At 43.5% G+C, this 26427-nt stretch overlaps 1 protein-coding gene across 1 annotated transcript in view; it reads right to left on the bottom strand.

Moving 5' to 3' along the window:
- The window catches only part of ADAMTSL3 (ADAMTS like 3), a 173645-nt gene that overhangs the window by 105842 nt on the left and 41376 nt on the right, over positions 1–26427 (bottom strand). Inside the window, exons 3-4 of the mRNA XM_015593473.2 lie at positions 7031–7158; positions 2162–2207 (exon numbers count right to left, since the gene is read on the bottom strand). Of these exons, the coding sequence (XP_015448959.1) occupies positions 2162–2207; positions 7031–7158 (174 nt within the window). The remainder of the gene's footprint in view (positions 1–2161; positions 2208–7030; positions 7159–26427) is intronic.

The raw sequence follows: 26427 nt of genomic DNA, 5'->3' as shown, positions 1-26427 counted from the left end.
AAGACGCGGGAAACAAAGAGCTCAAGCAAAGACAGAAGACGGCGGGAATTTATTCGGCATCTCTGAGGCGCAGCCTCTCGTCCAGCAAAGGTGAAAGCGTGAGCTGGATGAGAGAGAAATCTAACTTCCGGAGGTCCTCGAATGCAAGTAAGGGGGGTTAAAAGCACGAAGGGTCCACGGAGGAGAGTGACATAGAAAAGGGACCCTGTGAGGGCAGAACAGACTGGAGGTTCGGAGGCAGATAGGAGAAAAAGGAGCTTTTGCCCAGAGTAGCAGCGGTGGCGATGGAAAGAACCCCTCTAAGAGAAAACTGTCAGAAATGAGTCACCGACAGCACACGCAGCATAAAGAGTCTTTCAAGGATCACGTCAGCGTCACCTCTTCTGAAAACCCACCGGGGAGCCCAGGGAGCCCGCTGTGCAGAACTAACTGTGCTCCCTCGGGGCTCACCCGGGAACGTGTTCGTGCTAGAGAACGCCCTGATGAAATCCTAATGTGCTTATTTTAAAATGCGGTATCTCTTTGCCCTCTCTTCCAGCCTTGCTTTAATCCCACAAACCCTGGTATAAAAAGAATATATGCGTAGTCAGTGAATTCAAGTATTAGACCTCCTTGCTGACACGCGTGCCTTCCCCTGGAAACTCCCCGTTTGCTCTGAAACGCCCTCGATAAGGTTAATTCCTTACTGAGGCCTCAGGGTCTAGGCTGAGTGCTCGTCGGAGAGCCATGTCTGAAGGAGGGACAGAGAGGGATGAAGCCCCTGTAAGTGAAACTTTTAAAAATAAATTAGCTACAGCCAACTGAGAAAAGTGGATTAAAAAAACAAACAAAAACTAAATCTCACTTAGATCTCCGGATTCTCAAAATGTTGTTTTATTTCCTGTCATTTTGATTTCACTAAAAAGAGAAACGTTTTGTGTGGAAAAGAGGATTGGTTCTTTCTAATATTTATTCTGCATTTCGAATTTGTAAAGCAAAATATCTGAATTTTATTTTTTTGGTGTTGAATGCTGTAGTATAAAAGTAAAGTTCATATAGTATAGAGATTCCTTAAAAAAATTAAGAATAGAACTACCGTCTCAATCCAGCTATCTCAATTCTGGGTATTTATCCAAAGAATACAAAACACTAATTTGAAAAGATTTATACACCCCTATGTTCATTACAGCATTATTTACAATAGCCAAGAGAGGGAAACAACCTAATTGTCTATCAACAGACGAATGGATAAAGAAGAGGTGGTATACAGATATACTGGAATATTACTCAGCCATAAAAAAGATGAAATATCGCCATTTATGGCAATACAAATGGACCTTGCAAGTATTATGCTAAGTGAAATAAGTCAGACAGAGAAAGACAAATACACATGATTCCACTTACACGTGGGATAGAAAACAAAACAGAGCAAAGAACAGACGAAACAAACACACAGATGGAGAGCAGACTGGTGGTCAGCAGAGGGGACGGAGTCTGGGGAGGGTCAAATGGGTAAAGGGAACAAATTACTTGGAGGCGGAAGGTTTGGGTGGTGAACGCAAAATGCCTATACAGATGATGTATTATAGAACTGCACATCCGACACTTCTATCACGGTATTAATCAATGTTCCCTCAATTAAAACATGTTTAAAGAGTAAGGTTAATGAGCCCTTCCTTGTGTGTTATTTCTTGAGTCACCTCTAGTTCTTCTCAACACATTTTGCAGTGGGCAGGGCAGGTGGTTGGGAGAAGAAACATCACGCGACCAGTTCGAGTCTGCACTCTCCCCACGTGGCTTTTGGAAAATAATTGCCCCTCCCTCAGCTCTGGTCCCCTCATGAGGTCACACCTGGTGACCTCTCAGAGACAGTGCGAGGGTAGCGTGAGACACTGTATATAAAAAGCACTTTGAACTTTGAAGGCATTCACAGGCAGAATGTATTGTTTCTATTAATTCAGAAATCATTAAATACTTACCAAATTAGATCATAAATGTGAAAAGGCCTAAAAAGGTAGCATACATGGAAGGTATGAGGTATACAAAACCTGCTGTCGATTAAACAGATATTTGAATTTTTCACAAAGGGTACCAAAAGACCATCAGCTTTACAATGCACATCGTAATAAGTTAACATGTGAACGTATTTTACTGGATTATTTATTTTTATTACAGAACTTACATGATTGCTGCATGTCCTATATCGAATATTCTGCCCTTCACAATGCCTACAGGGAAAAAGGGGGAAAAAAAAGAAAATAATGACTTCATAGAAGTGGCAAGCAGCATTAAAAAAAAAAAAAAAGCTGAAACAAAGCACTGGTAAAACTTTAATTGGTGCACATTACCTCTCAAAGATTCGAAATTAAAATTCTAAGAAATGACTTTCAAAGATCAGGAGACTACAAAGTCTCAGGGCAGAGTGACTTTCAATAGAGAGTGAATTCTCTAGCTGCTTTACTGTAATAATATGACTCACACGTGGTCTTTACCCCAGGGTCCACAGAATCACTAAAATAATGTATTGCCTGTGCACATGTATATGTGTTTTTTTCCTATGAAAAAGAAGAGAACTGTGGGCAGAAGCCTCTGCGTCTCATGTTTCTACAGGAGAATTTCTCCTCCCCACTGAAATAACTGTCCCACGTTTGCTGGGCACACCATGACCTTCTTACCTGATACCACTGTCCCTGTAAGTAGTGTGCTTGAGGCAAAGCTACTGTATTTTATTTCGACCACTGGCCTTACCAAAGTAGAGGTTGCTACTAACTAGCATTGGGTGGCTGTCCTAGGATACCATACTTTGGGGTCTGAGGTCACACACAGGTTTGAGAATCCTCCATGGATGGCTGCCACCTACGGAGTCCTCCCTTCCAGCCACTTGCTCTGGGACCCTGCCAGCACTCATTTTCCAGGCAGCTGTCCTCTTGAGATGTGTCCAGTTCCACCTGGCAGGTACTTTCCTCCGTCAGTGCTTGCTGCTCTCTATTTTACGTTAACTCCTTAAAGAGACCTGATTGATTAAGGGTACCTTTTCCAACTTTCCGAGGGAGTTACACGTTTTTACCTTTTATGTTTTCTTGGTCAAGTCAATGGCAAACTTGAGGCAAGAAAAGCTAAACACAGGCTTAACCCATCGTGTCTTGAATTAAAAGTCCATCGAGACTATTTTAATTGTTTTTAAAGTATGTAGTTCTAGAAAGATAGAAAAAAACTTTTTTAAGTAGTTACGAAAAGATCATTTTTTCCTGGCACGATTTCAACGCGAGCCTACATGAAATGATCGATGGAGTCTATTTCAGCAATATAGAACTCATTGTACGCCTAGTCGTGCCACGTCTTCAGTTTCAGAAGAAAGAAAGTATGGGAGAAAGAAGTTTTGGACTGAAAAGAACAGCCATGACAGCTGCCTCCAAACGCCTCACCTGAATGACAGTTACATTTCGGAATGGAAAAATGGACAAGGTGCCCAATTAGTTGTCCCTTTTAAGGAGCGTTCTCTCGACCGTGGTTTTTAGAACATACCCCTAGATCATTGCAGTAGGGTGACCCGGTCTTAGTCTTCCATCATACTGTGTGTTTCCATCTTTGGGACTTGTCAGAGGCACATGACTTTGAAACTTATTAAACTCCCAATGGGGCTACGTCAAATTTTAAACATTCAAGGATGACCAAACTTGGGGGCTGGCGGGATGACTGGATTAGGGTGGAGAAGGCTCTTTGCCGGTCAGAGGAAAATGAGCCACGGCTCATCTGCCAGTGGACAAGACTACTTACTTACATGACTTACTTCACTGAGCTTTTTCTGTGTGGATAAAAGAAAATAAACTACAGAAAAGGGGAAAAGGGGAATTTAAAGCGCTCTGCTTATTCTGGAAAAGCCCCAACTGAGGAAAGCGGCTCATAGATTCAGGAAGCGATGACCAAAAGCTTCTTGTATCGTGCTGACCTATAACCCGAAAAAGCTTTGATTCCGATTTCAAGGGGGCAGGCAAATTACAGTCACTGTTTAAGAGAGTATTCCAGTTGATCTAAAGACAGGAATGCAAAAAAGCACTGTCACTTACAAGCAGTGGCGTTTTCTTTAAAAGTATATGAGGACTTCAGAAATTAAATTTAGTAATTAAATTGTTAATTTGAGCCACTTAAATGAAAAACAAAACTCCTTCCGTAACAAGCAATTTAAAAGAAAAAGGAATAAACTTATCCACTGAAGGCAGCTTATGGTTGTGTCTCGACCTGCTGTGTAGACCATAGGGCCGTGGTCTATACCCCACTGCCATCTGCTGCGTCCTGACTGTGAGGCAGCAAAACCCGCATCTGGACTGTGGAGCCTGAACATCTAAAGCTAAAACTTAAGAAAATAGCTCCACTCGAAGTCCCACTAGGACTGCAGCAAGGTGAGAAAGCAAGATCGCGTTTTATCTCGTGAATTCTCAAAATGTAAAGAACCATTTCGGACTCACGCCTTCTTCAGCCTCTTCTTCCAGTGAACCTACTATGTACCAGGATATGGGTCTAAAGATGCAAGGAGATTCTCTTGCTCCCCTCAACACGTCAGTAGTAAGGTTTTTTGTTTTTTGTTTTTTTTTTTAACTCGACCATCTGGTCCGCATTTTTTAACATCCTACTTCACTTTGTCCAACCTGACGCACACTGAGCCCACCGCCTGGCCTCTACTGATGTGGCATCTGCTTTGGTTACAATTTAGTACAAAAATGAATGACCGCTTTATGAAACAGGCATAAAATGAAATGCAAGTTATTTTAAAGTTAAGGAGACTGGAGCCCTAATTCCCCAAGCAGGAACCTGCCAGCTTATTCTGGAAATAATTCTTTTGGCACAAAGCAAGTGAGCTGCAGGGATACAAACTTTTTAATTTCGCCCTGATCGCTGCATGTAAGAGCGAACGCTTATCGGGAGTCTATGAAAAGTCAAGAACATCATTTCGCAAGTATGTATTTGCTATCCATTACAACATTCATCACACCCCGAAGCTGAAGATTTTTGAAGCCACACATTTATGAATATATAAAAAACATATGTTGATTCCGCATGAGGATACATTAAAAACATTAATAAAATGTCCCTGGAGTTTATAGCATTGTAATTTATTACATTCATTTGGTGATATACTGACTCAAAAACTAAAAAACTAAGAAGCATGTGTTTTGAAGAATAAAAATATATTAATTTTTTAAAATAGTAGTTAACTTAAACCTGTGTTTCTCATGGTTGGCACTTGACTAGACTATCAAGTTACAAACTTCTGCAGGAGAAAGAGGCATTCTGGCTGGCATATGGTTTGCAGAACAAAAGAACTGAGTATGTATTTAAATGTAATCAAACTCTGAAATAACGTTAAATAAATGAGCAAAATAACTACATTTATCCCATTCCCTAAATCGTGAATTTAAAGGAGCATGCGGATAAAAGAAAGCAAGAAGGAAGGAAGGAAAGAAAGAAAGAAGGAAAGAAAGAAGGAAGGAAGGAAGGAAGGAAGGAAGGAAGGAAGGAAGGAAGGAAGGAAGGAAGGAAAAAGAAAGAGAGAGAGAGAAAGAAAAAAAAGGAAAGAAAGAAAAAAGAGAGAGAGAGAGAGAGAGAGAGAGAGAGAGAGAGAGAGAGAGAGAGAAAGAAAGAAAGACAGACAGACAGACAGACAGACAGACAGAAAGAAAGAAAGAAAGAAAGAAAGAAAGAAAGAAAGAAAGAAAGAAAGAAAGAAAGAAAGAAAAGGCACGGAAAAGCTTTCTAAAACCCTGGGATAGGTTTTTGTTTGGTTTTAGATGTTACCACCTCCACATTCCTCTTCCAAGAAAAATCGACCACAAGAACTCAATATTTATGAAGATTTAATGAGTCTGTAAGGCCGTTTGAGGATAAAGAGACCTGATAAGCTTTCCAAGGGAAGCAGGTTTCCTTCTTAATAATGGCAGAGTCCTTCCAAAATCACAGTGAAAGTCCTTAACACGGAGTGGGCGTATAAGGTTTGGGGGTGCTTAAAAGGCGGGAAGAGGGAATGAGTGAATTATTAACAAATCTGCCGCCCTTAATTTAAATGAATCTAATTTGATTTTTATGCAGCGCAATGATGATACTGTCCCTGTTTCTTCTCAGAGACATGGAATGATTGGGTGGTGCCACAGGCCTGGCCCTATGCCAGGAACCAAGCCAGAAAGAGAACATAGATCACCGCGTACTTATCTTACTATAAATACCACAGGACATACTATCCTCATTTAATAATTAAAAAATATTTGGTTTAGGATGTTTTTTAGCCTCGGATTATTATTATTATTATTATTTTCAAATTAGATGAGCTCAGGGAGTGGGCAAGTTGGGAAATGCTGACGCCTCAATGAAAATTTCAGATTTTATATAATATGCTAAAGAACACTGCGCTGAGTTCTAAAAAAAGAAAGAAAGAAAAAGAAAGAAAGAAAACCAAAGAAATGAAAAAGGTAAGTCCTACTTCAGGAATGGAGACTTAAAATATAGTTGGGTTTTGTCTGTTTTTCTTTCTGTCCTTACCGACCAAATAAAAAAAATTGACAATCTATGTCATTTCCAAATATGCTTTCTGGAAATTTTACTAGTATTTGAAATTCGCAAGTCCGAGAATCGGCTTCTTTACCCTGGGCTACAAATCCGGCTGCTTCTACATCACCGGCCCATTCTGCTTCCTCTCCTGTCACTTGTGCTCCAGGCACAAAAGCCTCACTTCCTGTCCCAACACAGACAAAGCTGAGTGCGGGCTTATTACAAACTTATGCTACAAAGCTGATCTTACCGTTAACAAGTGTCATTCAACACAAACGTATCTGAGGCGTGGTCTGGGCGACCCGGCCAAGGTTCCCCACGAGGATGGGACCCTTACTATGTCAGGCCGGTGACTCTAGGTTGTAACCAACCCTGAGCCAGAGCAGACGTTGTCTCGCCATCGCAGGACCTTCCAAAGCCGAGAGGCGGGGGTTCTCCCGGACCCAACCTGGCTCCCCAGTGCACGAAAGGCCCAGAGGCCGCCCCCCAGCAGGTGCCGCCCCCCACTCACCTGGCCGTCAAACACCTGCGCAGGGAGTACGACGCCCCGCCCCCGCAGCTGCGCGAGCACTCACTCCACGCCCCCCAGGCGTCCCAGTTGCTGTCCTCCTCTTCATCGGAATGTGAGGTCCTCGAGGTCTAGAACGTGAAAAAAACAAACAAACAAACAAAAAAAATCACAATAAATGACAGACGAACGTGGCAGAAAGATCCTGAAGCTTCCTTAGGTTTCTTCTTCTAAGCTGTTCACAAGACCAAAGTGACCTAAAAATGCTTTGAAATGGCTGAGTTAAAAAAAAGAACATACATTTTATATAATAGACTAAAGAACACTGCATTGAGTTTTACATGGAAAGGCATGGCATGTGAATACGTCCCCACCTTACAAAGGTTCTGCCCAGGTGGTGTCTAGCGGCTTTGAAGCTGACATATTATCGTCCCGAAATTTAAATAAATTGGCTAAGTATCAATAAAAACAAATATAAATATGGAATATATATTGACTATCGTTTTATAACTTGCACCTAAGAAGTTCTCACCCCCAAAATTCTGACATGCCTGTGCCACTGGTGCTAACTCCAAGAAAATCTTTTTGCATGAGGATCTGTGGAACCTCCTGAGAGAGAAAACAAAGTCGATAAAGCTTTAGGGTCCAAGAAAATAGGGGAGGGTCGACTGTGAATACGGTTTGGTTCCATTTGTTTTCTGGGCTTGCACCATCGACTTAGGTCGGGATAGTCTACAGAAGAGAGACGAGGGTGGGTTACAAGTTAGAAATACAGAGATAGACACGGATATTGATATGAAAAAGAAAAAATGCGTATTACAGCTGCGACACTTTACGAGGGACCCTAAAGTCGATGCGAACGAGTGGAGAAACATGCCTCAGGCCTACGTGGGTTGACCCAATACTGAAAACATTTATTCTCTCCAAATTAATCCATAAACTTAGAGCAACTCCAATCAAAATCCCAAAGGCGATTTTTTTTGGAACCTAACAAAATGATTATAAAGTTCATCTGGTGGAGTCAATGTCTATGAGAGCCAAGAAAAAAAACTGTAAAAGAACGGAAATCAGAGGGAAATTGCCTCGATTAAAAGAGTATAGAATTGGCATAGCAATAGCAGGCAGATGTATTAAATTGAAAAAAACGAAAAGTCCAGAAACAGACCCAAGTGTAAGGAGGTAGTAGGGGACCACGAGTCAATGTGATGAATGGTTTAAAAAAAAAAAAAATCAGGGATAACTTCACGAAATACACCAAAATGAATTCCAGATCTATCAGAAATCTATGTTTAAAATGCCGAAACCACAAAATTCTAGAAAACCTGTAGCGTAATAGGTATAGCGTCTTGATATAGGAAAGACTGTCCTAGATATGTCAACAAAGGTAGAAACCGTGAAGGAAAAGACAGGTAATTTTGAATTACATTCAAATAAATACACATTTAGCATTGCCTATCTCTTCACCTATAGATCAAGGGGCAGGTCTATGAACATACACGCAAAAACGCAGTGGTCCAAGTACAAGCATAAGGGCCAGAAAAAAACACTCCAAACTGTCTCAAAAAACATGGAGGATGTGGGACGAGAAGGGAATGTTTTTGGGGAAAGACACAAAGGAACACCAATTAAACATCTTCCTTCCACCAGCCCCTTAGATGACCTGAAGTAAATATGACAAAAGGTTAAATCTTATGAAGCCAGGTGGTGCTATAATTAGTTCGTCTGAACTTTTATGGTTTTGAAATTTCTTTTCTTTTTTAACGTTTTGCGGGTAAAGGGCAATCTCTAGAGAACAATATGAACCTCTGTCGTTTTTCATACAGGTAAACACAGATGTGCATAGAGAAAGGAGTGAGCATTGAAGAGTTAATTAAAATGTTAGCAGTGGCTGCCCTTAGGTTGAGAAGACTCTGGGTGATTTGAAAGTTTTTTGTTTTTGCTGTTTCTCGGCATTTTTGCAAAGTTGGTTTTTTTCCTTCTTTTTTTAACCAAACACTTTAATACTTTTGTTAAAAACAAGTGAGAAAACAAACCAGCAAGAACCACATCCCGTTCACATTCAGAAAGGTCCACGTGAGACAGAATTTAATAGGTACGTTCTAAGTTGGGGAACACGGCAGTATAATAAGGAAACCTGGACATAGAGCGTGTGACTGACGCCCTTAAGCCCTTAGGCCAAGTTACCTCATCCAACCAAAAAAGAAAAGAAACCTTTTAAAATTAAATTAAGAGAGGGATCTGTAGAAAGGACCTTCAAATATGAAATGAAGAAATAAAGACTAGAAGCAATAATTTTCACCCGAGTCTCACCGGTCAGTGGGTTTCATGGCTTCTTGCCAAGCTACCTATTTGGAGCACCGTTAGCCGCCCGACGAGAGGCAATATTTCAGAAACAGTCGAGTGAAAGGAAAGGATCAGAGCCTGGCAGCTGATCAAATCTGTCATCGGGAATAAGGGCTAATTAAACCCATACTATTTACTGTTCTAATTAGACCGCTGTTCACTTCGATTTTCTACACGAAACGCCACCAAATATAACCCTGTCCTGCCTATAACATAATATAAAGTTTTAATTCATAAAAAAAGAAAAAAATACAATAAGCAGTTTAATACGTTCATCTGGACTTTTAGGCGGCGAAGTCCAAATCATTTTAGGTAAACGTTTGAAATAGCCACAGCTGAAATGGATTTTTCATTTTGTCACTCGATACACTGATAGGCTGAATGTGAAAAGTTGAAAAACATCATCATATATATTTTAATGTGAAAGTTGAGAGTTCTTTGCAATATTGTTTTAATTTATTTTTACTCCCACTATCCCATCTGTTCAGTTTATGGTTAGAGTCAGGTTTCTTTCCATAAGTTCTCCACCTTTACTTACCAAAAAAAAAAAAAAAGAATCCTGATTCTAATGTAACTAAAATAGGCGAGTTATAAATGCAGGCATTTGGTTTTTCTGGTTGGACCAGGAAGCTATTTCCCTCTCTAAGAAAACAGGGAGAAAATGACATCTCAAGAGGGGTCCTCGTGGTTTCTTTCTTTCCTGGGTGACGAAGATGGTCACAGTTTGATTTGAAATCCCACTGCTGTTTCTCACTAGCCAGTCCTCCTGCCCTTCTTGGGTATTCTGCTTCCCCAGAGTAGCGATGACCTCCCCGACTTCTCCCGAGTTCTCGTCTCTTCCCTTTGATGCCAGTGGCATGATGATAACATAAATATTCCGGGGGAGCAGAGTCAGGTGCCACCGGGGTCATTTCTGAACATTCACGTCTGTGAATTCTTCCCTGTAGTGACATGAAGCCGGCTTTGCTTGAATTTGCATCCTTCCAGAACGGTGGACGGCCAGTCTCCATCCTCTCCTGCGGAACCTTCTCGAGCTTTCTCCAGCCACCTGGTGCCTTCAGCTGCCCCAGCTCTCTCATGAGTATTTTCTCTCTGCACATGCGTGAGTTTGCACATTTTAAATCTGAAAATCTAGTGTCTAGAAAACTACACCGCATCTGGCAATGAGACCACACAGCACCCCTATGCTCCAGGCTTCTTTTGATGAAATTCAAGTTTCCTTCTTCCCTTCCTTCCTCTCTTTTTTTCCTTCCTTCCTTCCCTCCCTCCCTTTCTCAGTTACACCGTTTATTGGATCCCATTATGGGAGCGGCATCGCATAAGAGTTAAAAAGTTGTCGCTCTAGATAAGTTTCTTAAACTTTCTAAATCTCATCTGTAAAGTGGCAATAATCACCTTTACCCCAACAGCCTTTAAAGGACACATATAAATCTAAACCGAGTGACGTGGCATCTCGGTAACTGTAACGAGTGAATGTGTCAGTAAAGTGTAAGCTGCTGTTCTTGACAATGTCTTTTTTTTTTCAGAGCATCAGCAGAGCCAACTCCATCCCGTGTTCACTTATGCAAGACTTAACATTGATCATAGCTGAATTTCCTCTTGTTGCTTTTGGCCTCGAATTCACCAGCCCCGCTGAGGTCCGTTTGAACCCAGATCCTGTCGCCCCCTCTAGGAGCCACTTTGCTCCGCTTTGCAGCTCCCAGGCTCCACCCAAGCCCCTGACAAACGGGCCACACGAAGCTGCCTAATCTTACAGAATTCCATGAATGCATAGTTCTGCTTTTTCAAAAATAGTAAGCAGACCATCATGCCGAGGAAGCGGCCAACTAATCAGACCTGGCATCTGTGAACACAGTTCAATGTTACAATAAAAATACGGAGTAACGCCCATCGCCGTCATCGAATGTCAGGAGGCAGAAAGGGTTGGGGGGAGGGAAGAAACCAGCCATTAGGAGGACCTAGATCAGACAGCACCGGGTTTTTATCTTAAGCTGTGTGCTGGGGGTGTTTCCTGAGAGAAGCATTCAGCTGAACACTTTATCCAGCCCCACCTCTGAAATCCAGTGACAGTAAAATACGCTGGAAAGATATCAGCTCCATGTCTGGCCTGATGGTAACCCTCAAGAGGCAATGTCTGTGTCTATCAGTTGGGTACCCCTATTTCTGACTCCCCCTTTCTAAACATCTCCATAAGCTGTCTTAACTAATTACTTAAATTCCCTGTTATGAATATTTTGTAAGGTAAGGGGTTATCGGAATCCTGTCTATAGAGTATTTCCCCCTGGTCTAAGTCAGCAGACATCCTGCCAGTCTGTGATGCGGCCTCAGGCAGAACCCCTTTCTTTCTGACCCCGGATGAGAGACAAAGCCCATGTTTTCCTCATGGATGAGCCACTGCTCCGTGGGACAGGACTCCGGTCAAATACGGCAGCCGAGCTACCCTCGCTCCCGGTCGGCATTTCGTGTCTTGGATAGAGTATGTCTGCTGCTGTGATCCGTGTGACCACGGCTGTCCTGTGACATCCCAGAGAAGCCTGCCATTGTTTTTGTTCTGTTTTTTTGTTTGTTTGTTTGTTTTTTCAGTCTGTATTGCAAGCAGTGCTACATGTCTGTGTTTCCGAAGGCTTTGGCTTTTACCAAGGTCATCTCACGAGGAGTAGGCGTTCTTGACCGACTTCGACAGACACGGATGCATTTGTTCATTTTCTCACCCAAACAGAGACCAAGGGCTTGCCCAGTTCCAGGCTCACAGGCCTGGGATGATGAGCATGGTCCCCTCAAGACAGTGAGCAGGTGACAGAGACTGAAAGGGAAGACGAGTCCCTTATTTTGGGCTCATCTCTACTTTCTAATTGTGATAGAATTATAACTCTTTTTCAATTTTTTTCCTTTTTGCTCATCTACATTTCCCAATTTTATACAGCAAACGGGTATAGTTTATGCAATAAAAGACCCAATAAAGGTTTTCTTTTTCTTTTTCTTTTTCTTTTTTCCCAGTGGGGAGAAAAAATCCGCTTAAGGGAAGCCTATGAAAACACATCCAGAGAAACAAAACGCACTATGTGTGGTTCGGTTAGAATTTTCAGGCTTAAAGATCTCCAAGGAAATCATATTTTCCTAAACGAAGTTCTAGCTAGGGAATATTTGGGATGAAAAATTCAAAAAAGATATTGTTTACTCATTATATAATAGGACTGGTAAAAGCCAAGAATATTTTCAGAATAAGTGTGTTCACGATCTCATAAAGACTTGAAGACTTCTTGCCTTTCTTGGATCCCTATGCATAAATCAAATCATAAAATATTTTCCTGACAAGCTCCTAAATCGGTGACTTATAATGAACAGCACAGTTCTACGTGTCTTGCAAAAACATTCGTTAATTAAACACAGATTTCACATAGAAGGTCACTTATTGGAAATAGTATATTAACAGCTCCGTATTCAAAACAACCCAAAATAAAATACATTCCACTGGGATATTACTTCCCAGACACCAAATAAATGTTCGTGTGCAACGTCACCACAAAGGTTACGCAAGGAGGTCGCAAACGGCCCAGGTTTTGTTCACAGTAAACACATCTTTAAGCTCTGCAATGACACAAAACGGTTTTTTAACGAAGGCGGTAAATGACATAAAAATATCACTCAAGCCATCATGTAGACTCCACAATTCTGTTCTGTATCTGAAGCTGCGCAGAAGACACTGAGAGACACACCACAGCCCTGTAACTCTCCTTGAGACGTGCTGCCCTCTCCTGAGAAGTGTCTGCACCCCACCTCATCACCCGGATGGTCAGTGACCCCCAGGGGTCTGGTCCACCTCTGCCCAGCCAGCGCGTTCCTGATTACTGACCCTCTCCTCCGAGCCCTTCGCCCACGCCAAGGGGACGCGTCCGATGCCTCCAGGTTCATGTGACCTGCTCTACCTCCACCCACGGGTCCACTCCTCACAGCTCTCAACAGCCCATCCATCCGTCCAAGCACACCATGCTTCTCGCTATACCCCAGCACGCACACGTTTGCCACGTCTCTCTTCCTGGGGTGAACATCAGGCAACACCAAGACCTTCCTCTTGCAACAGCTGTTTGCAGGTGATGACGAGAGAGGGGACAGCCAGAACCAGCCCTGCTCCCCCGCATCTGCGGTCAGGAGGAGCCAGGAGGACCTTTGAGAAAGCGTCTTGCTCCCTGGAGTCTTCCCGCCAGGACCTCTACGGGGGGCTGGCCCCGTTCTGTGATTCCTCACCTCACTAAGTCCCCTCCTCAGCCACACCCACCAGTCACTCTCCCTCTCAGACTCCTGGGTCAAAGGCTGGTTGGACCTCTTGTTCTATTAAAAAAAAAAAAAAAATCCCCCACCAATGCTATGAGGCGTTTTCAAATCATGGCAGCCAAGGTTTCTCCACGTCAAGATGATCGAACACCAAGTCAACATTTCCAGACTTCCGAGAGTACAGTGTATTCAGTGGCAGAACGAGGTCCCCGTGGGAAAGAGGGGGCAGATTCGCACGGGGTCACGGGAGGAGTATTTTTAAAACACACTATGTAGTACGGGGAAACCCCAGGGCTGGTACCAGGCGGGCTCTGACAATCGGATGAGTCCCATTCTCTGCCGGGCCTGGTGTGCTAGTCGGGGCGAGGGCAGGCCGAGGCTTGTGTGAAGGGCTGCCTGACGAGACCTCAGGTGTCTGGTCAAGACCTCAGTCCGCAGCGATCCCATGGAGTGAGACCTGGGGAAATACATACCCGTCTGTCTGTATCTTCAACCCCCTACCAGGCTCGCCATTGGCCAAACCCAACCAGGAGCCTGAGGGCAAGAGAGATGATGCCGACGCCACGGGTCAGCCTGCCGGTGGGTGGAGGATGGATCTGTCAAGCCAAGGGGCGCTTTCCAGCACAGTAACTTACTGACTCACTGGAATATTTTTAAGCAGAGAAGTGACTTCGGCAAATTATATTTTGGAAAAAATTACTCGGGCAGGAGTGTGGGGAGGACTGAGGGAGAAAAGACACGTAGGAGCATGGCCCCAGGGCCACAAGCAAAAGACAGAGGCCCACGCTAGACACAAGCTCCGTCTGGAAGAGAAAGGCACAGATGGCAAATCTCTTTGTTCTTGTTTCCTGCGTGTTAGTTTACTTTCTTAAATTGAGGGATAATGTTATGTTACATTTAACGTTACATAGAACGTGGTATTCCTTTCCGGTAGACACAATGTTTCGACATTTGTATACATTGTGAAATGATCACCACTGTCTAGTTAACGTTCATCACCGCACATAGTTACAAATGTTTTTTTTTTTTTCTTTCCTTTTAAGATCTACTCTCTTAGATGTGAAGTTTTAAGGAGCTAGAATCAATAGGGCCTAACAGCTGACTCGATGCAAGAAATAGGAAGGTACTGGAATGAGTCCTGGGCTTCCGTATGAAGTGACTTGTGCCACATGCTTATGTCACTCGGGCTTCAGAGACATGATCTTCTCAGTGCCCTAGGCACAGAATGCAAGCAACGCCCCCAGATAACAGTTAAGAGACAGGGACCACACCAGTGGTGATCTCCAAGAGGAATCCAGCCTGCAGGTCTGACTGATTTAACTGTAATTATATATTTTACCTCCACCTCACAAAAAGGAATTATCTGTTAATGTTTAAAACTATGGAGATTTCATGTAAAAAAATCTAGATTTCTGGCTTCTCAGGGGAAGAAAAAAAGAAATCAATATAGGACCCACATCCCAGCAATAATTCGAACTAAGCGAGGCCACTCAATTTCTAGAGGGCACACACCTTGCAATGTACACAGCCTCTGTCCAACCACGATGAGGGTTCACACTGCCTGCTTGGGCCCTGGGGACCGAGTGGGAGCTTGCCGGTAACGAAAGACTGTAGTTTGGAAGGTAATCAATAGCCACGTGTATTTATAACTGACATCTGACTCTTCACAGTCCTGCCACAGAACACCGCCATGTCTCAGCCAGTAAGAAACACATTCACAAACAACTTTAAAACAAAACAAAGGACATTCTGTTGTCTTCGCTGGACACTGCGTTCAGCAAAGTGGACACAGAAGCGGAGTGTAAGAATGAGACCTGAGGTCTGTGGTCCCATGGGGCTCTGTCTAAACTCGACTCCCTTCCCACCCATGGGCTTTGTCTCTGGGGTGTCTCAGATAAGACAGTAGTGTATTTAATAAGCTCAAACAAAAATTCCCAGAGGGTAGACAAAGCATATTCTAGAACGTATCTATGCTGGTGGGACATCACGGTCCCCAGAAAGTCCATTTCAAGAGTCACACAGGCCAACTCTCCCTGACAGTCCCCACACAATCCTATATCACAGACGAGTGCATGTAGGTTATTTTTCCCCCACGAAAGCAATTTTCATAGCTCCTAGATGAGTTAGAAAAGAACTCCAGCCAGGTCCTGTCTGATGAAAGCAAGAGACATAAAATGCCCAATGCAATGTGGATTTGGTTTTGTTTTGACTTTTTTCGTTAAAAAGAAATTCCTAAATAGGATGATACTTTACATGAAAAAATGGTATCCATCCTCAGGATGTTACCTGTGATATTTGGGTAAGTTATCACGAAGCCCATACAACATGACATCGCCTAAGACTGACCAAAAGGGAAATGAAACAATGCCAAATATAAAAGTCTGATGGAGAGTAACAGGTGGGCAAGGTAACAGGGATCAACCATCCTACGAGGACAGCTAGAAAAGCAAAACTATCCTCCATGAATGAAATAAGGACATTTTCAGATGATGGCAGACCAGTCTTAAAGAAAATGTGAAGAGGTGATTTCGGGGTTCAAGGAAGCTTGGAGATGCAGGAGCAAATGCAGAGCCAAAATAGGAAGAGTAAACATGCAGGTAGAACTAAAGGATGAAACTACACAAAACAGCCATTTACGTGGCCTATGGGGTTCAGAATGGTTATATGGAATTAAGGTATTTGACAATGGCCTATGAATCAGAAGAGTGATAAATGACATTCAAGGATCCTAAGACCCTGCATCATCAAGGAAGAAGATAAAAGGACCAATTAATATTTGACTCTGATAAGTCAGGGATACGTGTTTTAATCTCTAGTGTGATTACTAAAAGAGTGTACAACTTCCAAATTAATAGATAGAAAAAGATACAATAAGAATACATATCATATTTCAATCACTCCAAAAGGAAGCAAAAAATGGAGAAGAAAAAATATAGAAAAGATGGATAAGTTCTGAAAGCTCACAGTAAAATGAAAGATTTAAATGCAAACATATCAATAATTACGTTAAACCCAAAGAGAATAAATGCACCGATTAGAAGGCAAAGATTATAAGGATGAGTTTTTAAAATTCAATTATATTCTATTTCAAAGAAACGTCCCTTAAATATAAAGATCAGAAAGGTAAAAATAAAGATACCATAAGACTACTAACCAAAATAAATCTAGTTTAGTTACACTAATCAAAGTAGACGTCAAGACAAAGAGAAAAAGAGAGATGCCTCATGATGCGGGAAGTCTGAATTGCCCAGAATGAAACAAAATTCTAAAAGTGTACCTACTAACCTAACCTCAAGATACATAAAGCAAAAACAGAAAGGACTATAATGGGAAATAGAAAAATCCAGAATTTTGGTGGGAGATTTTAACACAGCTCTATTAACTTATCAAATAGATGAAAAAAATCAGTAATGGTATAGAATACTGAAACAATTCAATTATAAACCGAATGAATATACGTGTATAGAAAAGGTAAACCGACCGCTACAGAATATATATTCTTTGTAGTTATAAAATGTTTATAAAAATTGATCATAACCTGGGCCACGTAGTGAATCTCACAAATTCAAAACATTGACATCATACAAGAATTTTCTCTGCCCACAAATCGAATAAGCTAAACATCAATAGAAAAAAGAAAACTAAAAAATTCCCAAACATTTGGAAATTAAGAGATAGACTCTCTTTTAAATAACCCAAGTCAAAAAGACATCACCATGAAAGTTAGAAAATATTCATACTATATGAAGGTTAATATATTACATATCGAAACTTGAAGAAAGCGGTGAAGCTGTGCTTGGAAGGAAATTTACAGTTTTAAGTACACGTATTCGGAAAGAACATCGAAAAAAATCAATGATCTCAAGTTATTTCGAGACATCAGAAAAATGGTAGCCAATGAAGCTCAAAGCAGAAAAACACAAAGATGAGAACAGCAGTCGTGAGATAGAAAACGAAATGTATGGAAAAGAGGATCAACGGACCTAAAAATGGGCTCATGATAAAGACTCATAAAACCGACAAATTCTTTGGCAAGACAATGGAAGAAAAAGGAGAGACAGAAGTCACTGAAAATCAGTCCCAAGAATGAAATGCGGAGGATTCGGAAAATGTAAAAAGTAGGAGAATGGAAGATAATATCTTTATGCTCATCGATTTCAAAATTCAGATGCAGGCCCAGCTCCCTGGCCTTGAGGCAAGACAAATGACAGAGTAATTCACCCTCCAGAGCTGTCCACGGGATGAGGAAGAGGCTGGGTCTCTACCTGAAACCCACCTCCAATGTGCTTCTCCTCCCCTTCCCTACTCTTTTCTCCCATTCCCTGACAGGGTGTCCCCAGAAACAGTGCTTGAAAAAAATCACTTGAACATGAATCCTCAGCTCTGCCTCTCCGACCTCTGCCTCTCCGACCTCAACCCAAGAGATGTCTTAAACTATATACATGCAAAACGGCAGTAAAATAAAGACGGTGACCCAAATTTGACAAAACATTAGTACTAATTAATTCTAGATGGTGGGGACACATAAGTCTGTTATACTAGTCCCTGCATCTTTCTTTTTTTTCTTCTTCTTTAGATGTTTTTTTCTAACTAAAACAAAAAAGGAAGGACTCTTTGGGGGATGCAGATAGGGAGAATCTGTGAGGCATTCAAGTCACCTGCAAAGGGAAAAGTGCCTTCTGCACAGCAACATTTAATGACAGGGACAGAGAAGCAAAACCTACAAAATCCTATTTAACATACTTTCTTACCCTACATTACCGACCACAAAATAGTCTTAAGAAGCTCTTAATTTCAACATACCTCAAACCATATTCAGAACATTCATATCTGACAATCCACAGTGGACTTCCCTTTCCAAGAAAGAAAAAAGCACAGATTTTCAAGTCTAACGATATCAAGATTTTTGAAAAATTCTTTTTTGACTTTTCTTGGTGATTTACTTCCATCCATGGTTAGCCATTTCACATAGAAAAACATGGGTTCTGTGCCAACAACTCATCAAGAATATTACCCAGACCACATTTTAGGGGCATAGGCTTTAAACAAACTCCCACAAGAAATATTATTTGACAGCTATGAACGTCATAAAAGGAGCCAGTGTGTTTTTTTTATCCCACGCCTCTCCTTCTGGGATCTGCTGGCAGTCAGCATGCTCTGGGCCACCCGTGGGTGGTGTGTCGCCCCAGGTGAACAGAGACACTGGGACACAGAACATCCAAGACTGGTGGCGCTCGCACTGGAAGAGCTGACAGCAAAGTCCTAATTTCTTGACTAAAAATAGTAGAGCAGTCTCCTTGGCTAGACAGCAATGGCCTTGTGCAAGTCATTTTCCAGTTAGCCAGGGAATCTGCAGGCTTAGCAAAGTGAAAATTCACTTACCCATTTTCATATACCTGCATAAGATGACCTTGAAGGTGCACAAGCCACGTTTCCAGCACGTGCTAGGCACCCATGTGGCCAGCACCACATCGGACAGCGCAAATACAGAAAACTTCCTGAACTACAGAAAGTTCTGCTCGTCATCAATAGTATAATTATTAACTGTTGGAAATATGGTCACAAAGTTGAAAACAAATCTAAAATATTTTTGGAAAGAACGTGTGTGTGTGTGTGTGTGTGCGTGCACGTACATATGTGCACACATATACACACATGCGGATATATAATACCACCTTACATTAGATCAATAATTCATTTGTTTTAATCATGTAGTTGGTTAGCTTTGGGGCCCCTTTTTCGTCTCATTTTCTTGTTTTCGTACACTCAATGTTTTCTTCAATTTCATCGATAGCCAATGTTATTTAATATGGGTTTGTGTTCAGCAACAAACTACCTTCTAAACATGCCTTTTTTTTACCTCTTTGGGGTACACGTGGATGTTGCCATGAGAAATGCCTTCACATTTCTCACGTTACTAGTCGTTGATTTTCGCCCCTTATCTAAGAGTTGATCTATCCCAGGTGGGTGCTCCCCCAAAAATACTGCGAGCAGATTCTCCTCAGGTGGATCGTTCGTACTTCTCACCTGGACACTGTGGGTGAATTCCTGATGCTGAGGGTGAGGAGGCGAAGGAGTGGGTAGGGAACCAAGGCTGAAAATGATCCCAAAGAGAGAAACATCACCTGGGCCATTTCGCCTCTGTAGCTTCCTGTCCCTGACAGGCTCCACACTACATCCAAGAAATTTCCTGGCACAGCTGCTCACCTTCTTGGAAAAGACCCAAACGTGCTGGGAAACAACCCATTCGAGAGGAGATCACGAACACCACGGGTTCACGTTTGGCGTGGTCCCTGTCATGCTCAATTCACCTGGACCAGGAGCCTCCAGGACTGCTGACCCGCACCAGCCAACAAGGCCCCGAGCAGAGTCACGTCCCTCTCCCCGTCATCCGAGACTTAATTTCAAGACATCATAAATTTGGCTCTGCTTCGAACCTACTGGATGACCTCCAACACTTGGTTAAGTCAATATATTATCGTGCTTTTTTTCTTTTGTTCATAATAATATAAAATGCCAAAATTGGAATGGCCTTGAAATTATACTCGGCAATGACTCAAAGCTACAATCCAACGTCACCTCATTAACTTTGTCCGCTGACTTTTCGTCCACCAGGTGTCAGCTCAGTGGTCCCTTCCTCCGAGGGACCTTACCTGACTGTGGTCTGTAATTAAAGAGTGAACCATGAGATTATGGGATTAACGTGTGACTGCAAGCTCCATGAAATCCGAGACTTGATCCGGTTTCGCCTGCCAGTGTACCCCCAGCACTCAGCACGCACCTGACACACGCGAAGCACTTCATGAAACTAGTCACCAAACGAATGCATGAAGAATCACCGACTTAAGGAACAAACAAATGCACAGAGTTCATACGTTCAGTAATAAAAAGGATTTGGAGAAAAAGCCATGTCTTGGGTCAATGAATCAAGAAATTAAAATTTCTCCAACATGGAAAAATTTCTCTAGGAACCACTCGGAAAGAGAAGGGGGCCGGAGTCCTGATGGGCAAGTTTTTCTCCTTTGTCTATTGTGTTTTTTCTATCCTTCTCGGCTACACCACAGAACCCACGAGGGAGAAAGAAATATATCCCACCCAAGTCCTCAGTGAGTATGGGCTCAACCTGGCTTACTTCCTCATTGCCAGTATGAACCCTCTTTTCATTAGTATTTAAGCAGACACTTATGTAGAGACAGCCCATTTCTGTACCATAAGGAGAGCTCATTCTGTCTTGTGTGGAGCTGGGTTGAGTTACTGGTTCTGTTGTAGTTGATTAAGACACAAAACCCTCAGGCTTGTAATAGCTGATACATGATTCTGGTTCAGCTTGAATCCATAATCCATTGGCTTCAAATTCTGTGTGGAAATACGGGGATTTGGAAAGCCAAGAGAGTGGAGGAACTAATTAACTTAAAAATGCCCAAACCCAGCCTTGCAGAAGTCTGCTCTTACACTGAACTGGTCTTTACCATCTTTCCCAAGGATGCACTTAAAGGACCCAGATGAATGGCTAACTTGAATGTAGAATCGCAGACTGCGAGGGCTGAGAGGGGAGCTCCAGGCTCACCATTTTTACAGACGGGAAAACAGAGAGAGAAAAGCACGTAGTCAATGCGATGACAGAGGGCTCGGGTGCGAGCTCACTTACTCTCTTCACTAACCACAGTATTCACTTTCATGGCTTCCTGGTCCACGGCCATCTTCCTGCCATCTTTCGACTCTGACCACTAGTTATCCTCTCCAGCCAAGCCAGATGGGTCCCTTTAAAACATAAGTTCACATCTGTGACACCCACCCACTGCTCAAACTATTTAGCACACTCCTAATATCCACAGGACAAAGTTCAAAGTCTTGCTTGACCGTCAAGACCCTCCACCTGCTCCCTCCAATCAACATGGCCTCCCGCTGTGCTTCCACAGGTAACGGTTCACCTCTTCTCATCATAGCTGTGCATACATTTGCTTATGCCATTCTCCCTACGGTGACAGATGGCTACCCAGGATCCCCATCAGTGAAGCTCTGGTGGCCTCGGCTGCAGGGGCGTGTTCTCGAGCAGCCATTGGCCATGTAGGGGGCAGCCCGCATCCAGGGACTGATTATCCGCAGGTGGGTATAGAGACCTGGCCCACCTCGGCCAACTCGGGCACGTCTGAAGGCTCTACTGCTCGTGAGCGCCTTGCAGGGTGGGCTGACGCCACGTCTGGGTCTGCACTGACAGCCCGACTTCGCCCTCTGCCCGTCTCATTTCCATCCCTCCCTTCCACGGGTATCGATCTTGAAGGGACTCCCAAATAAACATACCGCATGCTGAACTCCTCTCCGAGTCTGCTGCCAGGAAAACCCAACACAGCACTCCCCACCCCAAAATGCTTCCCTCCATCCTCTTTCAAGGTCGACGGCCCGGACCACTCATCTCTGGACGTTGTGCAGCACATAGAGATCATTCGCTTATCTCATGTCATCATGAACCACCCCCGGCCATTAATTATTTACCAACGACGTGAAGTCGAAAGCATCCGCTGTGTTTTGCACCTGTGTGTATCCCCAACAGCTTGCGCCCGTACGGAGCGGGAGCAATCTCGGCATGCCGCCCGCGTTGCTGATGACGAAGACGTAACAGATCTTGCATCGGCGATCCATTTCAATCCCCGGGTCATTTCTTCTGTCCCACCGAGAGCACAGTCCCCTGAGAGCACGGTTCTCCTGTGCCCACACATCCCTTATCGCAGGCACTGGATAAACGACCATCACACCTTCACGCGCCAACCCCTCCAGAATGACGGAGAATTCGTGCGCTTTTGTCGTCCCAGACACGGGAGAGGAAGAGAGCAGAGAAAGGGAACAGAGAAATCTTTTAAGGGGGCTGACATAGGGGGATGTCGTACAGAGTCACCCGTCCACACCCGCGAAGACTCCGGATGACATCGGGCAGACACCTGCTGACAGCTGCCTCTCTGGGGCCAGGGAGTCTGGGCCCGCCATGCTCTATGACAGGACCACATCTCCATCCTCGAACAGCCGAGCGAAACTAGGCCTCTCGTCTCTTTCTCACTGAGAATGATGGATGTTCAGGAGACATGAGTTTGCCTTAATTAACACTGGATCAGAATGGCGGGCCAAAGTAGACAACAAATAAACAAAACGCCCCTAAGAGCCGTTCCAGCCAAGGCTTGGATGCGGTGACATCTGAAAAGAAACGAGGACTCTCCTCATCCTCCCAGGGAAAAAACGTGAAAGCCAGCCTTGCAGAGCACCCTCCGCCACTGCTCTGAAACGCCGAGGGGCCCAGCGGCCAGCCCTTCTCGTCCACGTGTGGACAGGCCTGGCTGCGTACCTGACAGGTCTAATGAATGCGGAATGGAAAAACTTGCTGGAGCCATTTTTCCTGCCAGGGCGGGAAGTGCAAAGCAGGGACACCACTCCTGCCTCGAGATGCCAAATCATGAAATGCTGTTTCGACACTGGCCAAGCGAGGGGAGAGGGAGGGAGAGACGAGCAGCAGAGGAAAGCAACCAGGACAGGGTTCGAGGCGGGGATCAGGGCAGCAGGAAACCTCACGGCGGGTACAACCTGGCTGCCCAGTGTCAGGGGCCTGCAGCAAGAAGGCAGCCCAACACCCCCTCAGATCATTAAACTCCCAAATTACACCTGGACCACATTACCCGAGCAGCATCCTTTGAAACCCTCTCTGGCCTGTCTGTCCCTTCTGTGAGCTTCGGGCATTTCCGGGGTGTACAAACAGAGCTAAATGATGAGAAAGGTTCCCCAGAAAATCTCTGACCAGCTGTGCCTTCACGTTATCAGAAATTCTTTACTCCACTGGCATGGTAAGTAAGGACATTTCCTGCTTTATTTCACTTTGTGGGGGAAAAAAAGAAACTACTTCAAACCTGCAGTGTCCTGTTTTCACCTAAGGCTAGCTTCATCGTGTTACTGTCCCTATAAATATCATTCACGGTACCCAAAGTCCTTCATAAAATGACGCTGGTTTATTGCATAGTAGTCAGGAGCACGGGCTTAAAAGTGACATCGGTTGACAGACTGTTCCCCTAGAGCTGGTGGTTTGGGTCCAAGTGTTTAGCCTATCTCGATCCAGACTTTTCCATGGGAAGAATAAATATGGGATTTGTGCCAGACACTAATAGTTGGCCCCCGATATCCACACCGTCTTTCTTTTTCGTTAGCAGAATGCCAGGTGGTGCGTCCTAATTCAACATGACAATCTCGTTTCCACCTCCCCAGCCTTCCTGGCATCTGGGTGGCCACGTGACCCAGTTCTGGTCGATGACACGTAAGAAGTGCACCTGCTCTGGGTGTCCTGGGCAAATGTTGCTTTTCTGATTAAGGAGACATAGGTGCCTCCAGCCCTCTCTCCTCCTTGCCTCCTTGGACCTCGACGGGGTGTCTGAGGCTGCAACAGCCACCCTGCAGCCACGCGAGGAACGGCCCACAGACTGAGTGCGGAGACCAGAAGGGACCCTGCGTCTGTGGTGGTGTCACCGAGCTACTGCAGGAGCCTTATCTGTTGAAGCAGCTGCGGGCATGGCATCACATTCCTGCAGCTGAAAACACTCGTACCTGACGTGAGGGTTGTCACGAAGATTAAAGGAGGCAAATGTGAAAGTCGCTTGGTAAAGCACTCGGCGGCACATCCTCAATATGTCTGGCTCCAAAGCCCGCCCTCCTTCCACCACTGCAGGTTGCCATGGAAACCGCGTTCATCCAACACACACACACACTGCCCAGGGGCATAAACCAAGTGTCACCCTGCGCACCTTTTTGTAGCCCGTATTAACGCAAGTAACCTCCGACGATAAACAAACACGGCCTTCGACATTTCGAGAATGGCTCCTCTAGGAAGCCCCGACGTCCTGCTGACGAACCACCGCCTGGAAAAACGGACGCTGGCAGACGTTCACGGGAGCGCCCGTGAGAGCAGCACAGGAGAGGCCTTGCTCATCGCACCTGATGAGGTGGACCGGGCTCCACGCCACACGGGGCAAGGAGGGAGAAAATCGCAGAATCGGAAGAATGTGAAGACTTTTGGTGTCGGGCAAATATTAAGGATGTGGTGCAACCTTTCTCTATACGGCAATGCTCTGCTTTTCTAGAATGATTAGAATTAACTGTGTGAGATTAATAAACTTTCAACATAAAGAAAGTATGCCCCTTAGGATATGATTAATTTCTTATTCTATGACAATATTATATTACATATAACATAAGATACTGTTGTTACATATTGTTTTTGTTATTTTATTATGTTATTACATAACATTATGTTATACATTTATATGACATATAATATAATGATATATAATAAAACATGATTATTATATGTTATTATTTTCATTATTTTCTTATTATTATTCCAAGTTTGTCCCTTTAGGTATTATTATTTGAGTTAAAGAAATACCTTCTTATTAAACCTATTATTGTTATAAACATCAATTATTACACTTTCAATATTGTCATCATTCTCTTAAAATTCTCATCTAATCTCCTCACACCACTATAATAAAGCCGTCTGTTATATTTTAGGGCACAGTGTGATATACTAGTAACGCACATCTGTCTTTTACGTTTTAACCTAAAATGGTGGACTCCACTTATTAATATTTTATTTAGGATTTTAGCATTTGGTTCATGAGCCTGCAGTATATTTTCCTTCTCTATGTTTCTTGGATGTTTTGGTATTCATATCATACTGCTCTTTTAGAAGGTTTTCTCTTTCTATGTGCTAGACAGTTTATATTACTATACATTTTTTTACAAACTGCAAAAAATACGTTGAGGACTTCTACCTACGCAGATGCATCATAAATCGTTGCCATAAAAATTACTATCTGGACTTAATGTCATTATGAGTCTACATTTTATAAACTGTTTCAAGCTGTAAAGCATTACTACACAACCAAAAAAAAAAATAACGATTTTTGTTTCAGAGACTCACCATTCCCTTATACTGAGAGGCTCACCTCACATTCCTCTAGTCTGAATGCCAACCTTTAATTAAATGTCCGCCTGCAACGTCTACTCCTCGTACACCGTCCCAGATGTCTATCCGGCAGAATGGGGTCCCCCAGCCCTTCTGTGGTTCTCCAAGCCTCTTTCCTGCTTTTACGAGGCACTAAGCCAAATAAATTACCTCAAGCGTTCAAAATAGATGTCAAAATTAATACGTGTTTATGCATGTGAAACTCAGGATTGTGCTTTATGAAGTATGAGTGCTGTCAACAGACTAGAGAAGATTTTAAAATAAAGTCATCCCCCTAGAAACTTAATCAACATCATTTTCTCCAGACGATGCAACAGCCTCCATCAGACAAAGGTTACCAAGCACGGTGCAACCATCTGAAAGATTTGCACTAACATGCAGCCTATTGCAGACCGAAGCTGTTTTCCACCTCTCTAGACCCACACGCTTTCTCTGGTGAGTCAAAATGACATGACATTCCACCCATATAATGTGGGAAGCCCACAAAAATGTCAAAAGCACCAGGCACTCAGCACCGGCCCCGGAATTCCAATCACACTTATGAACTGTGACTCACCGTCTCTCCCCACCAAGGTCGGGATCTAATTTGAAGACCTCAGTGCCTCAATAAATCCCTCAGGCCAAGGAGAGAGCCTCCCTCTCCACATCTTTCCTCTCTACAGACACCTCTCTCACAGCGTCAGAATGAGGATTCTTTTTGTCCATTTGTCTCCCGTGCTGGGCAGTGAGCGGGCTGGAAACGGGCTGTCCCTGAGAGTTGGTGGAGAATAGCTCAGCTGGCTTGACC

The sequence above is a fragment of the Pteropus alecto genome, unplaced genomic scaffold (assembly GCF_000325575.1).
Source record: "Pteropus alecto unplaced genomic scaffold, ASM32557v1 scaffold60, whole genome shotgun sequence".
In the NCBI taxonomy this organism is placed as follows: Eukaryota; Metazoa; Chordata; class Mammalia; order Chiroptera; family Pteropodidae; genus Pteropus; species Pteropus alecto.
Note: the sequence above shows the minus strand (reverse complement) of the source record. Positions and strands in the feature narration are given on the sequence as shown.